We start from the raw sequence: 17,402 nt of genomic DNA on the forward strand, positions 1-17,402 counted from the left end.
CCTTGTATGCCTTCAAGGTAGAGGTCGTCTACTATCCTGTTCCAACCGTGCCATGCTTCCCTGTGATAATAACAACCGTTGTGAGACCCTGCATAATGTGGACCATTATCTATATTTTAGGAGTGCCCTCTTGATAAACTCGGATACCAATGGAATTCAACATTTCTTTGCGTCGGTTGAGGAAAGGGACTTTGAAGATTGAGACATCAGACCTGGCACTAGTTTCATAGTTTACTGTAGTATGGTAATCCCTGCCCTCCTATGTTATTATTTGATTGAAAGATATAGCATGAAAACAGGCCCTTTGGCACCATGCTGTCAATTGATTAATCATTCACACTAGTTCTATGCTATCCCACATTTGCGTTCATTCCCTGCACAGGAGCAATTGACAGTGGCCTTTAACCTACAAACCTGCCGTCTGAGATGTGGGGAAAAAAACAGAACACCGAGAGGAAACCCACGTAGTCATGGGAAGAACATGCAAATAGCTCCACACAAATGGCTCCCGTTGTCAGGATCGAGTCAAGATCTCTGGTGCTGTGAGGCAGCAACTCTATTTGCTGTACACTGTGCCACCCCTGACCTGGACTCCCAACTGCAGAGTCCAAAGCCAATGACCACCTATACTTTCTTTGCAAGTTCACTTAATGGATCAGTGAACCAATGTCGGTTTCCTGTTAAGGCCAACGTTCCTACCTTTGGGAGCCTAATTACATTGAGCGGACCATGTTCAGACCAGATGCCCAAGATAGATTTGCTATTCAGAGCTCTTTCATGGGAAGATATTACCAGGCATGCAAAGGAAAAGATTTAAGGATGTTCTCAGTCTTAAATAAATGCAACATGCCCTTGACATCTGGGAATCTCTGGTCCCTGAGCCTTTGTTTCATGCATCAGGAACTCGCAGAAGCCCTGTGTGAAATAAGAATCATACCAGCTGACAAATTAACAAACCACTATCTTGTTAGGCACTTTCTGCTTCATCTTTGGCAGTGTCTCAAGTTCCCACATTGATCTCATCAGCTGCCTTGGGGAATGTACAAAATTAAGTTGGAAGGAGGTCATCTATGAACCCGATGGACTGCCTGAGAAGTAGTAGTAGTTTTCACAAAGACCTATCAATGTTTTCTCCAGTTCCTAATAATAAATAAGAAATCGCAGCTTGATTAGATAAAGAGTAACACAAGCAGCAGAAATATGATTCAGTTGACTAGCTCAGATTGAACGCACTCTTTTAATTTTTCACTGGTTGGAAAGAAAGTTGGTAACTGCATCATGGTTGCAGTGGGAATGCAGGTTAGAACAAGTTAATTTGCCCTTAACTTTGAGCTCTAAGGCCAATTATAATGCCTGGTTGTGATCAGTTAATTCATCACAGACTGGCACTCAGCCCTGGGACTTGATATGATTCACCCCTACATTGTGTTGTGCCAAATAGAAAGCTTATTTTGAAGATAGACACAAAAAGCTGGAGTAACTCAGTGGGACAAGCAGCATCTCTGGAGAGAAGGAATGGGTGAGGTTTCGGGTCGAGATCATTCTTCAGTCTCGATCCAAAACGTCACCCATTCCTTTTCTCCAGAGGTGCTACCTGTTCCGCTGAGTTACTCCGGATTTTTAGGTCTATCTTCAGTTTAAACCAGCAACTGCAGTTCCTGCACAGAAAGTGTATTTTGTTCTCCACTAAAACTGACTGCAGACCATGCAGTCCTGCCATTCCTTCTGTCCTTTCTTAACAGAACAGCTGTTGTCCCTATAATACATATGTAGAAATTCTATCCATCTGCTTTGGTGACTTCAAGTACTTTGCGTGTGAAGGTTTCACTGCTGGCTAAGCTGCAATTTTTTTGTGCTGTGTTTTTTCCACGATGGAAACTATTCCTTGTAATTTGAAATTAACCACTTCTGGAAATGATTGGCTATAACTTACTCATAAAATTGTATACTTCTGGACTAATAGCATTTGCAGTGTTGATTAAAACATTATGGTGTTTTGTTTGCTATTATACAGTGGCCTCCATAATGTTTGGGACAGAGACCCGTCATTTATTTATTTGCCTCTGTACTCCACAATTTGAGATTTGTAATAGAAAAAAAAATCACATGTGGTTAAAGTGCACATTATCAGATTTTAATCGACAATAGCTGCAGAAGTAGGCCAATCAACCCTTCGAGCCAGCACCGCCATTCAGTGTGACATGGCTGATTATCCACAATCAGTACCCCGTCCCTTCCTTCTTCCCATATCCCCTGACTCTGCTATCTTCAAGAGCCCTATCGAGCTCTCTCTTGAAATTATCCAGAGAACCGGCCTCCACCGCCCTCTGAGGCAGAGAATTCCACAGTCACGGTCACTCCTTACTCCCCATGGAATCTTTTTCCACTTTAGAATGAACTGATCCTGCATCTTTGTATTATTCCCAGAAATACCTGCCATTGATGTTCCACTGGCATCCCTGCTAGGGTATCTTTCCAGTCAACTTTGGCCAGCTCATGGCTCCATTGTCCTCTTTGTTCAACTAAAGACCATTTTTATACATTTTAGTTTCACAATGTAGAAATGACAGCAATGTTTATATATAGTCCCTCCATTTCAGGGCACCATAATGTTTTGGACACATCAATGTCAGCTAAGTGAAAGAAGTCCTGTTTAGTATTTTGTTGCATATCCTTTGCATGCAATGACTGCTTGAAGCCTGCGATTCATGGACATCACCAGTTGCAGGGTGTCTTCTCTGGTGATGGTCTGCCAGGCATGTATTGCAGCCATCTTTAGCTTATACTTGGTTTGTGGTCTAGTCCCCTTCAGTTTTCTCTTCAGCATATGAAAGGCATGCTCAATTGGGTTCAGATCGGGTGATTGGCCACTCAATTTACCATCTTTTGGCTTTGGAAAAACTCCTTTGTTGCTTTAGCAGTATGTTTGGGATCATTGTCTTGCTGCAGAATGAACCGCCGGCCAATGAGTTTTGAGGCATTTGTTTGAACTTGAGCAGATAGGATGTGTCTATACACTTCAGCATTCATTATGCTACTACCATCAGCAGTTGTATCATCAATGAAGATAAGCAGCCCAGGCCATAACACCCCCACCACCGTGTTTCACAGATGAGGTGGGATGCTTTGGATCTTGGGCAGTTCCTTCTCTCCTCCATACTTTGCTCTTGCCATCACTCTGATATAAGTTAATCTTCGTCTCATCTGTTCACAAGATCTTTTTCCAGAACTGTGGTTGCTCTTTTAAGTACTTCTTTGCAGACTGTAACCTGGCCATCCTATTTTTGCAGCTAACCAGCGGTTTGCGCCTTGTAGTGTAGCCTCTGTAGTTCTGTTCATGAAGTCTTCTGTGGACAGTGGGCATTGACAAATCCACACCTGACTCCTGAAGAGTGTTTCTGATCTGTCGGACAGGTGTTTGAGGATTTTTTTTATTATGGAGAGAATTCTTCTGTCATCAGCTGCGGAGGTCTTCCTTGGCTTGCCAGTGCCTTTACGACTAGTAACCTCACCAGTGCTCTCTTTCTTCTTAATGGTTCCAAACAGTTGATTTTGGTAAGCCTAAGGTTTGGCTGATGTTTCTAACAGTTTTATTTTTGTTTCTCAGTCTCATTATGGCTTATTTGACTTCATTGGTACAACTTTGTTCCTCATGTTGATAAACAACAATAAAAGTTTCCAAAGGTGATGTAAAGACTAGGTGCTGAGAGCTCTCTTCTATCTGCATTAAGGAGGCAATTAAACACACCTGAAAAATTACAAACACTTGTGAAGCCATGTCTCCCAAACATTATGGTGCCCTGAAATGGGGGGACTATGTATAAATACAGCTGTAATTTCTACATGGTGAAACCAAAATGTATACAAATGGCCTTTGTTAAATTCTGACGATGTGCACTTAAACCACATGTGATTTTTTTTTCTATTATAATTCTCAAATTGTGGAGTACAGAGGCAAATAAATGATGGGTCTTTGACCCAAACATTATAGAGTTATATTACAGGCACATTTCCTTAATCAGATTAATTGGCAGTTCTTCATGTAAATCCCAAGCAGGCAGTTTGACTGTAGAGCACATCACAGTGGAGCAGCATATCAGCTTTATCAGCATATCTTCAATTTTTATGTCTCTGTGCATAGGAATCCACATAAATGCCACAATATATACATATATTTAATTGCATGTGATTACACATTGTAAGAGATATGATTTTGCATGAACGTTTGCATATCTGAAGCTTTCATGGCCAATATCATCAATGTGGGCTCAAAAGAATAAAGATACTCTGTGTTATTGACAAGCTTGTTCTGATTCCTTTGCTCTATTTATTCTAACAAGTTTGTTGCAGCCTGGTGCAGTGGTTAATTTGAAAATGCTCAACATGGCAGGCAGCATCACTAAGAGAACCAGTCAACCTTTTAAGTTAATTATCCTTTATGATTGAGCTGAAATGTTAGTTTTTTTTTCTAATTTTTCCACAAATGTTGCTTGATCAGATGTATATTTTTGTTTTTTATTTTGTATTTCCAGTATCTGTAGTGTTTCTTTTTACAGTCATAAATTAGTTATTTGGATTGTTTATAGGTTATGAACAAGGAACTGTCGTGGAACCGGAAGTGGCGGCGCTGTTAACAGCTGCGGCTCGCCTGCAGTCCGTCTGTCTTTACTTTTTTCTGTTGTTTTTTTTGTCTTGTTTTGGTTAAGTTTTAGTTTGTTGGGTTGTGTTAGAGGGGGGGTGAAACATGTTCTCTGTCTCTTCCTTCGAGGGAATGCGACTTTTTCGTGTCGTATCCCCCTTCTCTGCCTCCGTCTGCGCTGAGGCCTAATGGCGGAGCTGGCGGCCTCCAGCCTGCGACTGACCCCGAGGCTCCGGAGGCAGAGCCAGACTCACCAACGAGAGGCTGGCCGTCTTCGGGGCTAAGGCAGCAGTGGCCCGACTTGCTGGTGCGGCGTTCTGGCTTTCGGCGGCGGCCTGGAGCTGATGCAGCGGGGCTCGGAGCTGAGACTGCGGGACCCGGAGCTGGGGCAGCGGCCTGGAGCTGGGGCGGCGGCCTGGAGCTGGGGCGGCTGCCCAGAGCTGGGGCAGCTGCCCGGAGCGGGGGCGGCGGCCTGGAGCTGGGGCGGCTGCCCAGAGCTGGGGCGGCGGCCTGGAGCGGAGACTGCGGGACCCGGAGCTGGGGCGGCGGCCCGGAGCGGAGACTGCTGGGGGGACCTGGAGCTGGGGCGGTTGCCCGGAGCTGATGCTGTGGCGGGCCGTCTCGGAGCGGAGACGGCGTTCTGGCTTTCGGCGGCGGCGACATCACCACGGAGGTCCGCTGGACTGGAGGGCGGCATCTCCGGCCTGGATCGATCGCCTCAGCGCAGAGGAAGAACAAGGAGGGAAGAGACGGAGACTAAGACTTTGCCTCCATCACAGTGAGGATGTGCTTGGTGAACTCACTGTGGTGGATGTTTAATTTGTGTTTATTGTATGTTTTGTTTTTATTGGTTCTGTGTATGACTGCAGGCAACATAATTTCGTTCAGACGGAAAGGTCTGAATGACAATAAAGGAATCTAATCTAAAAAAAAAATCTCAAGTAAATGTTTCTCATTGACCAAATTAATGCAGTAGAAAAACAAAATTGCAAAATACCATGCAATGAAAATCACAAATAGAAGATAATCCCATATAATAGCCCTGTGGCAAGAATGATAACAATCTTTATCGTTCTAGTAATCTTCAAATCAGATTGCAAGCAATCATATGCAGATGATCTAATTCAGTCAGCCTCATTTAAGTACGTAATCGTAGACTGTGGAGAGCTCCAACTGCGGGCCTGTGAAGTTTTACATCGTGGAGCCCACAGTCCCTGGTTAGAGACCGATTCGGGAGCTTTATGAGTTCAACCACCCCGACGCGGGAGTATCGATCACCCTGACGTGAGGACTTCAGCTCGCTGGCTGCGGGAGCTTTGATCGCCCCGACTGCGGATGGTTCGACAGCCCCGACTGAAGGAAGAATATAGAGGGAGAAAATTGGACTTATTATTACCTTCCATCACTGAGGAATGCGGGGAGCCGCTGTAGTGGATGTTTGTTAACTTTTATTTTATGTGACTGTGTGTCTTGTTGATTTTCACTTAGTATGGCTGTATGGGAACTCAAATTTCACTGTACCTTAATTGGTACATGTGACAATAAACTGACTTTGAAACCTTAAACTTTAAATCCTTCTGGTCTCACCTTACTTTATTCAAAGTGTAATTTTTTTTAACTAAACACCTGATATTCAGTGTCATTCAATTGCATCTAGTATAGATTTTTTTCCATTTTAAGTTACCTTAGATGAATCCTCAGAAATATTGCCTCCAAATATGGTGACTGCTCTCTTTTTAGCATTTGCATGATAAATGTTCAAAGTAAAAGGCTTGGAAAAAAACTATTTAATAAAATAAGAAGAAACAAAACCTTGTGTTTATTTAGAATACAATAAGGCAACATGATAATACTATTAAAGTGATAAATAAATATCAAAGCAGATCCATGTCCTTATTGCTAATAATTACACGGTGATAGCTAGGATTAAAATTTTGCGGTCTTAGCTATGGAAGACTATTTTTTAAATTACTTTAGTTTGTAATGTTTCTTAGACATATCAATAAAAAAAATAAAAAATAAAAATTTCTTCACAGAGAGCTGCTGTCCGACTGTGATTTTCAATCCCCTCCAGTCTCGCCTCAGGCAGTGCAAGCAGTGGATATATCCAACAAGAATCAATTGTCTGATTACAAAGCTCATGCCAGAATGAAGAGGGAGATGAATTGCATGGACAGATTTCTCTTTCTGAACCGTTCGTCCATCAAGCCATCGGGGGCAGAATCTACTGAGAAACAGTGTGAAGAGGACCAGAGTAACACTTGCACACAAACAATTACTGCTAATTGCTTGGCAGACCTAGCTCAAAAGGATAATGATCCTGAACCATCAACTTCTGGATTGAAGGATATTGTGAAAGGTAAATTTAGAGTAATACTAGACCAAGTGCAGACCCATTGAGTTTGCTCTCCCAACACAAGATTCCACCACTCGCCCGTTCCCCCAACGTAATATTGCACCACTCATGCATAGCCCCCAACTGTGCAGGCGCGGTTCATTTCTCTTCATCCCCCAGCACTCCCTCCTCCTCCTCTTCACCCTCCCTCTTCAATCCCTAGAAAGGGAGGGGTGGTAGAGGGAGGGAGGGGGGTCGAGAGAGGGGGGGGGGGTAGGGGGGGGGTAGAGGAGGGGGAGGTGGGTAGAGAGGGATAGGAAGGTGGGTAGAGAGGGAGGGGGCGGGGGGTGGGGAGACGGGGGGGGGTAGAGAGGATGGGAGTGAGGGTAAATAGGGAGGGGGCATCTACCTCCACCCCTCTCCATCTCCACCCCTCCCCATCTCCCTCCTTTAAGCCTGATCTGCCATTCCTACTCCATAACCCTTTATTACTATACCAAATGGAAATCTATCATAAATATCACACAGTTAAATATTCATAAGGATTTGGCCTTCACAGTGCTCTGGAAAAAACAAAATCTCCAAATTTACTCTTGAGGGGGTACGCCCTTATTCTGAGACTGTACCTTCTGCTCTGAGCACTGCCATGTTTTGCTCGCATTTACCTTGTTTACATTTAAAATCTTATTTGTTTCAATATAAATGCTTCTGTTTTTAAACTTGAATGAGTAGAGTCCTTTCCTATTTAACCTTTCCTCATAGAGCAATCTGGAATCGTCTGTGTTTAATGTTCTGCGAACCACCTCTAATATAATATTTTTCCTTAAAATTGGGGAACCAAAGTTGTTCACAGTAGATGTTTCTCCCAATGTCTTGTACTGATACAATACAACTTTCACAATCCATTTGTTCATTAATCCCTTTGTTCATTAATCCCTTTGGCCTAAGGGCCAACATAGAACGCAACACTGCAGGAACCCATGATGTCAGTGCCGAATTAAACTACTCCCGAATGATGCCAAATTAAACTACTACCGTCTGCCTACATATTCCTATCCCTCCATTCCTTGCATCTTCATATGCCTATTTAAAAGCCTCAGATCATGCCTATCGTCGCCTATTAGGTTCCCTATTAATGTCACTATTAGTTTTTTATTACCTGCTGTGCGTGGGTGCTAGCTTTCTGTATTTCATGTCTAATCTCTTTCTACAGATTTGTTTTAATTTTTCTTGATTTAAATTTATTCTGTTGCTTTGATTTTTTTTTCCTCCAAAATGAACATGTTTACATTTCCTGTAATACATTCCATTTGCTAACATGTGGCACATTCAGTAACCTATCAGTTTCCCTCTGAATGTTGTTGCGTTCCCAGTGCTGATCCCTGTGGCACTCCACTGGTAACAGGTTGTCAACCTGAAAATGACCCCATTTCCCCATCTCACTGCTTCCTACCTGTTTGCTAATCCTCTATCGATGCCAACATATTACTTTTAATACCATGGGCTCTCTCCCTATGAATCAACCGCTGTGAGGCATCTTGTCAAACATCTTATGGAAATCCAATATATCAACTAGGTCTCCATTATCCACTTTTATTGAGGCTTGTTCTGGAATATATTTGTCAGTCATTTTTTCTTCATGGAACTATGCTGAATCTCTGTAATTAAATGGTGATTTTCTAAATGTGCTTCTAATACTTCCTTGATAATTGATTCTAACATATTTTCAAAATAGATCTAATTCTGATTGGCCTGCTATTTGCTTCCTCTTTTTGACGGGTTCACACTGATAGTTTTCCAATCCTCTAGTACGTCTCCAGAATCCACGTATTTTTGAATAATTATAAATAATGCAACCATTATCTCATTCGCTGCCGATTTAGATTTACATCCTGCCAATGGAAACATTACATCTTGATTGAAATAATATGACAATGTATCCATTAAAAGGAACGTTGGTAATGAGGTGACAGATTGATATGAGAATTCCTTTTTTAAATGTATGAGTTATTATGATCATGAAACCAGTGCCTGAGAAATTGATGAGGAAGCAGGTTCAGGATTGCTGCTGATAGGGAATTGGTTATACTCTTACAGGAAAAAGATAGAGACTTTTGTAGAATGACCAATGGACTGGGATTAATTGGAAAGCACTTTCAAAGGATGCAGAAGGTTAAATGGTCATTTGTGCATCATGATTCAATGATTAAGCATTGCAGTACTTTGGCTTTAGTGCTAGCTGCATTGGGCAGATGCCATGGAAGTAATTGATAGTCACCTCCATCTGTGAATGGAGAAGCCTGAAACAGCATTCAGAGGATGGTAGCACATGTTCTACTGCACTGTATAATCTCCACTTTCTCCTTTTTTCTCTCGCAGTGGATTGCCCTGTCTGTGCAGTTGCTATCCCTGAAAAGAATATTAACAGGCATCTCGACAACTGCCTAACACGGGAAGATAAAAAAGAAAGTCTACGAAGGTATAATCAAAGTGCCTCAAATATTACTGTTGTGCTTCAAGTTATTTTCTTATTTGGGCGCTAGTCCTATTACCATTCCATCATTCCTTGTAAGGAAAGAGATTCTTCATGTTAGTCACAGAAAGTTAATTTGAACATCTGCGTTTTATTAAACATGAATGTTGCTCTGAGTTATTCTCTGCAGGATGATGGATAATTTAAGTGTAAATTACTGAAAGCAACACATTGGTATTCAAGATTGCATTTAAACTGGTTCTGCACAAAATAACTAAATGAAAGTGAATCAGAGCTCTAATGTGTTAATATGGCTAGGTTAGAGCATTCCAAAGTTAATTGCGCCCTTTAATATAATGTCTCTGCTTTTTTTGTTTTAGCTGTTTATCATCTTGTTTTTACTATCAGAAATAATTCCATTCTGTTGTGCTGTGAATCCTATTTTACCATTGGCCCATCTGATTTAAAAAAAGAAAAATCAATTTCTTTCATACATTCTTGAAGGCACTCATTGGACTGAAGTGTGGTACCATTGGGGAAATGGTCACATGGACCAGAATGTAATGATGGATAGAGATTTCATAACTAATCCTGAAGATGGCAACAGCTAACCATCAATGTGGAGACAATTTCAAGTCAAGTGTGCTTTAATTGTCATATGCACCAAAAACGGAATAATGAAATTCTTACTTGCAGCAGCACACACATTGATACATAATAAACACCAAAAAGAAGTTCAAACAATTAAAAATGTAAATATTAGTACAAATAAGCCTGAAGACCCTAGTAAAAACAAAATAGTTCCTAGTTTAGTTGCTGTTTATAGTTTTCAAGAACCTTGAACCTGGAGGTCACGGTTTTGAGACTGCTACACAATCTTCCCAATAGCAGGAGTTAAATGAGAGCATGGCCAGACTGGTGTGATCCTTGATGATACTGGCTGCCTTTCAAGGCAGTGCCTCCTTTAGTTCCCTTCGATGATGGAATGGTCTGTACCTGTGATAGTTCGGGTGGCGTCCACCACTCTGTTCGAGTTGCCGAACCAGGCTGTGATTGAAGCAGTCAATATGCTCCCTACAGTATCCTTATAGATGTTCAAGAGTTTTTATCGACCTACCGTAAATCCTCAAACTTTAAAAGAAGTAGAGGCATTGGTTGGCTTTCTTCATGATTATGTCGGTGTGCTGAAGTTGTTGACTCTCTCCACAGCTGACCCATCGATCAAGACAGGTTCGTACATACTTGGCCTCATTCTTCTAAAGTCAACAATCAGCACCTTGGTCTTATTGACATTGAGAGCAAGATTGTTGTTCTGACACCATTTAATGAGACGATTGATCTCCCTCCTTTGCTCTGACTTATTTACATGCAAGTCATACAACAACAGTGTAGTGTTGTTGGCAAAGTTAATGATGGAGTTGGAATTATGTCTGTCTACATAGTCATGTGTATGGAGTGAGTAGCCCAGTGGACTGAGCACACAATCTTGAGCTGCCTCTGTGCTGATGGTTATCGAGGAGGATATGTTATTGCCAATTCGTACTGATTGTAGCTTGTTGATGAGGAAGTCAAGGATCCAATTGCATAAGCAGTTTAGTTTATTGTCACGTGTACCGAGGTACAGTGGAAAAAAATGTGTGTGCTAACCATTTAGCGGAAAGACAATACATGATTACAATCGAGCCATTCACGGTGTACAAATACATGATAAAGGGAATAACGTGAGTAGCGTTTAGTGCAAGATAAAGCCAGTAAAGTTGATTAAAGATAGTCCAAGTGTCTCCAATGCTGTAGATAATAATTCTGGACCCCTCTCTAGTTGTGGTAGGATGGTTCAGTTGCCTGATAAACAGCTGGGAAGAATCTGTCCTTTAATCTGGAGGTGTGCGTTTTCACACTGCTATACCTTTTGCCTGATGGGAGAGGGAAGAAGAGGAGCTGGACAGGGTGCGACTGAATGAAGGATTTTGTAAGAAGATTCACGATTAACTTTAAAAAATGAATGGGATAATTAGTTAAAACAGATAAATTGTGGAGATTGATTACTTCAATGATCTCGCACAAAAAAAAATTGGCCAAACGTCCAGCAAATGTACTATTGGAAAGAGACAAATTGTTTTTCCGTGACTTGCTAGCAGTATTTCATGTTGATAATGCGTTGCGTTTTTTAAATATTTACTCCAGAGTGGAAGTCCACCCCATGAGATTTGACATTTTTCACGTGACGATAATGGAAATTAAAATAAAAACTGAACAGAACAAAAACACATTGCTTCAAATAATCAGCAAATTGGGAAACATTTGTGGAGAAAGGAAAAGTTAACAACTTGCAGTGAATGTCAGTGCTGTTGGAGAGCAGAGGGATCGAGCAGTGCAAGTACATGGTTTCTTGAAAGTGGCTTCTCGGGTAGATAGGGTGGTCAAGAAAGCTTTTGGCACATTGCTCTTCATCAGTCAGAGAATGAAGTGTCGAAGTTGGGATGTTATGTTACTGTTGTAGCATAACATCCCATTACATTTTAGGAAAGATGTTTTAAAGCTGGAAAGAAGATTTATGAGGATGTTGCCAGAACTCGAGGGCTTGAGCTACTGGGAGAGGTTGAACAGGCCAGGGCTTTATTCCTTGGAGTTCAGGAGGATGAGGGGTGATCTCGGAGAGGAGTACAAGATCATGATGCAGACTACTTTATAAATGAGGAGAGGATTCTGAAATTGGAGGTGCAAAGGGACTTGGGAGTACTGGTGCAGGATTCCCAAAAGGTTAATTTGCAGGTTGAATTAGCGGTAAGGAAGGCAAATGCAATGCTAACATTCATTTTGAGGGGACTAGAATATAAAAGCAAGGATGTAAAACTGAGGCTTTATCAGGTGCCAGGGAGATCACATTTGGAATATTGTGAGCAGTTTTGGCTCCATATCTGAGGAAAGATGTGCTAGCTTTGGAGAGGGTCCAAGCTGGTTTATGAGAATAATCCAGGAGATGATTGGATCAGGAACGTTTGATGTTTCTGGGCCTCTACTTACTGGGGATCCCCTTTAAACCTTCTGGATAATGAAAGGGTTAGTGGACGTGGAAAGGATGTTTCCAATAATGGGAGAGTCTTGAACCAGAGGATATAGCCTCAGAATTAAAGGATGTACCTTTAGAATGGAGATGAGGAGGAATTTCTTTAGCACTAGGATGGTAGTGGACTTCTTAAAACAGATAGAGACTTCTGAATGGAGGAGGGAGTGGTTAAAGATATCCACAAAAACTCCTGCTAGCTGGTTTGCTCAGCCTCTGGTCACTGCCAGAGCTCCATCCTGACCAGTTACTTTCCTTTCGTTCGCTCTTAGGAAGGCCGATTTAACATTGATAACTGAGGGTAAGGTGCTCTAGAGACTGTTGGAGCAGGTGAAGACCTTCTATTGATGTTCAAAATGAACTTATTGTCAGCAATACAGTCCAACTTCACTTTGTAGCACGTTATAACATATTATTCTTGTCTCAGTTGGCGGGTGTCCATGTGTTTTGTCTGGGATTCTGGCTTGGTAAGGAATTTTCTTTTGACATCCTGGATGGCTTTATGATGGCCCCTATTGGATTTCTTGTATAGATTGGAATTGTTTGACTTGAATGTCACAGACATGGACTTCAAGATATGGATTTCATAGAAACATAGAAAATAGGTGCAGGAGGAGGCCATTCGACCCTTAGAGTGATTCGCCATTCATTGTGATCATGGCTGATCATGGCTGATCGTCCCCAATCAATAACCCGTGTCTGCCTTCTCCCCATAACCCTTGATTCCACCAGCCCCCAGAGCTCTATCTAACTCTCTTAAATCCATCCAGTGATTTGGCCTCACTGCCCTCTGTGGCAGGGAATTCCACAAATTCACAACTCGCTGGGTGAAAAAGTTTTTTTTCATCTCAGTCTTAAATGGCCTCCCCTTTATTCTAAGACTGTGGCCCCTGGTTCTGAACTCGTCCAACATTGGGAACATTTTTCCTGCATCTATCTTGTCCAGTCCTTTTACAATTTTATATTTCCATAGATCCCCCCTTATCCTTCTAAACTCCAGTGAATACAATCCTAGTCTTTTCAATCTTTCCTCGTATGACAGTCCCGCCATCCCAGGGATCAATCCCGTGAACCTACGCTGCACTGCCTCAATCACAAGGATGTCCTTCCTCAAATTAGGAGACCAAAACTGCACACAATACTCCTGATGTGGTCTTACCAGAGCCCAATACAACTACAGAAGAACCTCTTTACTCCTATACTGAAATCCTCTTGTTATGAAGGCCAACATTCCATTAACTTTCTTCTGTACTTGCTGTACTTGCACGCCAACTTTCAGTGACTGGTGTACAAGGTCAGCCAGGTCTCGCTGTACTTCCAGATAGGCACATGGAAGTGCAGTGAATAGAGGAATATGGACCATGTGCAGGTAGATGAGATCAGTTCAGCTAGGCATCAAGTTCGGCACAATCATTGTAGGCCAAAGGGACTGTTCCTGTGTCGTACTATTCTATATTCTACATTGATCGTACCCTTTCGAAAGATGTAGTCCTGCACAAAATGACTTCACTGGGGCAGCGTTTGATCCCAGAGTCTCTAGCCTAGGGATGAAACTAAGTACAACAGATTTACTAAAGCTATAATAAGGTGGATAATTATAGATATCAGACAATACAATGTTAACACTAAAGGACTAAGTTGATGTCCAAAATATATCATTTAGTCAATTCTACTAAGTATGCAATGCAGCATAGAAGCAGAAGATTATAGAATGAAGCTTCTGAAAAATGCACCAGATGTTGTTTGCCAGATAATTACGTGATCTCTTTGTGGTAATTTGATTAACAGCACATGGACATTGCAGTAATTTGTTTAAATGTACTGCACACTAAAGAGCAAGATTTTGCTGAAACACGTAGAAACTTGGATGTTGCGGAAGAATGGAATATTAAAGTAACAACATTATTAAAGTATCCGTTTTGATAGAGCACATTATACTTTATCAGGAGGCAATCATTTGGCTTTTCAACTTGTGATCATCACATTTTTCTGCATTCATTATTCAAATTCATAGTACAGAGATAGAAATACAATGAGCTTCAAATGAATAAAAACAACATTCACATGTGCAAGATTCTATGCAGTAGCTTCACCTGATGCTTTCCGCTCGAGGGAAAAGATAACCTATGGAGAAAGGGGTGAGAACTGCAGCTATACTGCAGGAGCTCACAAAATTATATAATTATTTACACAGAAATCTAGTGCATCTATTCCTTTACAGAGAAAAGGAGATAGGAATGTGGCTGCCTGAGCACCCTTAGAGAGTTCTACAGATGGCCTCTTTTTCCATTTCTCTCTATGCTCCAGGAGACATTTATCTCGCTACTGATTCCTGACCTTCAGGCCAGGTCATGCATTACATGCAGCCTGTCTATTTGCAAGCAAGAGGTACTGTCAAGTAATTCACCAAAGTCATTATGTTAACCTGTGGCAATCTCCCCAGAATACAGCCAGCATCTTGACTTGTCTGCAACAGATTGCAAAAATAATATTTTGGCCATGTTGATCTTTAAATCACTCATCCGCAGTCAAAGGAGCATTTTTAATTTTTTTCCAAAGGTGCAAAATGCAAGTCACTTTCAGCTTCTGAAACAAATATTACGCTCTATACATATTCTAGCCTAAAAATATAGGGATAAGTTTTGGAAACTACACAATTCTTACAGAATTATCATATTGTCATGATTTATTTTCAAAAATAATTTAAGCACTGGTTAAAACACATCTACATAATTCATTTTCTAAGTTGTCATGTTCTTGCTGTCTATCAAGATAGAAAATACATTATTTAGTTCTACCCTTTATGATTTTAATCAATCCCCCAAGGTCACAGTATAAGCTGTGCTTTAGCATTTGATTGATGCACTCTTTATTCAAAGGTCAAATCTAGTTGTTATGAATCTTATTGCATTCCCAATTTTCATTAGGTACTTTCTTCTTCAGGAGTGATTAGAAAATCATGCCTCATACACGTTTGAAATTGCATTAAATTGGGTGAAGTCATACATAAAGCGCAGAAACTGGCCCATTGGCCCTACTTGCCCACGCCAACCAACATGCCATATCTACACTCGTTCCACCTGCCTGCATTTCGCCTATATCCCTTTAAACCTATCCTATCCATATATGTAAATGATTCTTAGACGTTGCGATTGTACCTGCCTCGACCTCCTCTTCCAGAAGCACATTCCATACACTGTTCACGTTTTGTATTAAAAAAAGGTTACCCCTGGGGTTCCTATTTCCCCCCCCCCCCCCGTACCCTTGTTCTCTGGTTCTTGATTCCCCTACTCTGAGCAAAGGACTATGTGTGATTACCCGATCTTTTGTCATGATTGCATACACCTCTATAAGATCACCCCGCATTCTCCTGCACTTCAATGAATTAAGACCTAGTCTGTTCAACCTCTCCCTATAGCTACACCCTCCTGGCAACATCCACGTAAATCCTTTCTGCACACTTTCCAGCTTGACAATATCTTTCCTATAACATGGTGCCCAAAACTGAACAATACTCTAAATGTGGCACCAACATCTTATATAACTGCAAAATGGCCTCTCAACCTCTATACTCAATACTCTGACCGATGAAGGCCAATGTGCTGAAAGCATTTTCGACCACCCTATCTATCTGTGACGCCACTTTCAAAGGACCCTAGACTTGCACTTCTAGATTCCTCTGCTTTACAACATTCTCCAGAGCCCTACCATTCACTGGGCAAGTTTTGTACATGTTAGACTTAAAAAATGTAACACCTCACATTTCTCTATTTAACTTCATCAACAATTCCTCAGCTCACCCAACCGACTATCCTGCTGCAATTTTTGACAACCATCTTCACCATCTACAACAATGTTCTTTAACCTTTTAATACTAAAGAGCCTGTCCCTCTTTCACGACCTAATTCACAACCTTTTTTACTCGTGGACATTTTTCACCAGGCTAGAAAAACGCCCCGACCTACTTGATGCCACGAGTATGTAGCATAGTAGTTAGTTGTACCATGTAGAAAATTAACATTAGGTACTCTAATTGATGTTTGATCATATGCCCTGAGTTAAAAGGGTAATAGCATTGAACTGTAAATAAATCATTTACTGTCATTTGCCAATTGAAAAAATATTTTTGTGACATTACTTTGTTCATTAGGGCATGTCTTGGACAAGATAGAATGTCAAGACTGACAATTGAACGCAGGACACCCTGGTTCAGTACCATTGTAGCTAGGGAAGATGATGATAAATATTCAGGTTAATTGGCCCTCATTAACATTCATTACAATACTATGGAGCAATGAGTGATTTTATGCATTTTCCATTTTATGGCCTGTATTTGTTATGTGATTTGAAGTTAAAATGTACTCAGATGTCGAAGTATATTTTGTTCAATGAAAAAATAACTGAATAAATTCTGACTTTCATCATTTTATGGTCAAAGTCAGAAGATGTGGGTCTTCTCACCCCTCAAGATGATTATTGATCAGTTTATAAGTACGATTCACATCCCTTCTTAGTGTTTGGAACATTTCAGACCCATCTACAAACCTTAATTTCTAGTTTGTTAGTCATGTCGTCATAAGCCATCTTCATGAATTGCCATATGGCCTTTCCATGAAGCTAGTGAGTAGGAGTTCCTGCAATTTAAGGAATAGCCTTTATTTATCCAGTTGCTATCCCAGCCTCTTTTGGGATAATGCATAGAAACGTGAATTGTTGATAAACAAAGTTACTGCTTGCCTTTTTTGTAATTTAAACCAGTGCCCTCTGTTTGCTGACCATTCTGTCAGTGGAAACAGTTTATCTCTATATTAAAACCTCTAATTGTTTTTAATCATCTGTTCTGTGAAGAGAAAAATCAGTTTCTCTAATCCCTCCACACACCCGAAACCAC

The 17,402-nt window shown here is 41.1% G+C and overlaps 1 protein-coding gene across 4 annotated transcripts in view; it reads left to right on the plus strand.

Moving 5' to 3' along the window:
- rad18 (RAD18 E3 ubiquitin protein ligase) overlaps positions 1-17,402 on the plus strand; it is an 87,952-nt gene that overhangs the window by 18,536 nt on the left and 52,014 nt on the right. For all 4 annotated transcript variants that reach the window (XM_055647759.1, XM_055647760.1, XM_055647758.1 and 1 more), the window contains 2 exons: positions 6,676-6,998; positions 9,354-9,453. In XM_055647759.1, the coding sequence (XP_055503734.1) occupies positions 6,676-6,998; positions 9,354-9,453 (423 nt within the window). The remainder of the gene's footprint in view (positions 1-6,675; positions 6,999-9,353; positions 9,454-17,402) is intronic.

The sequence above is a fragment of the Leucoraja erinacea genome, chromosome 16 (genome assembly GCF_028641065.1).
Source record: "Leucoraja erinacea ecotype New England chromosome 16, Leri_hhj_1, whole genome shotgun sequence".
NCBI classification, from domain to species: Eukaryota; Metazoa; Chordata; class Chondrichthyes; order Rajiformes; family Rajidae; genus Leucoraja; species Leucoraja erinaceus.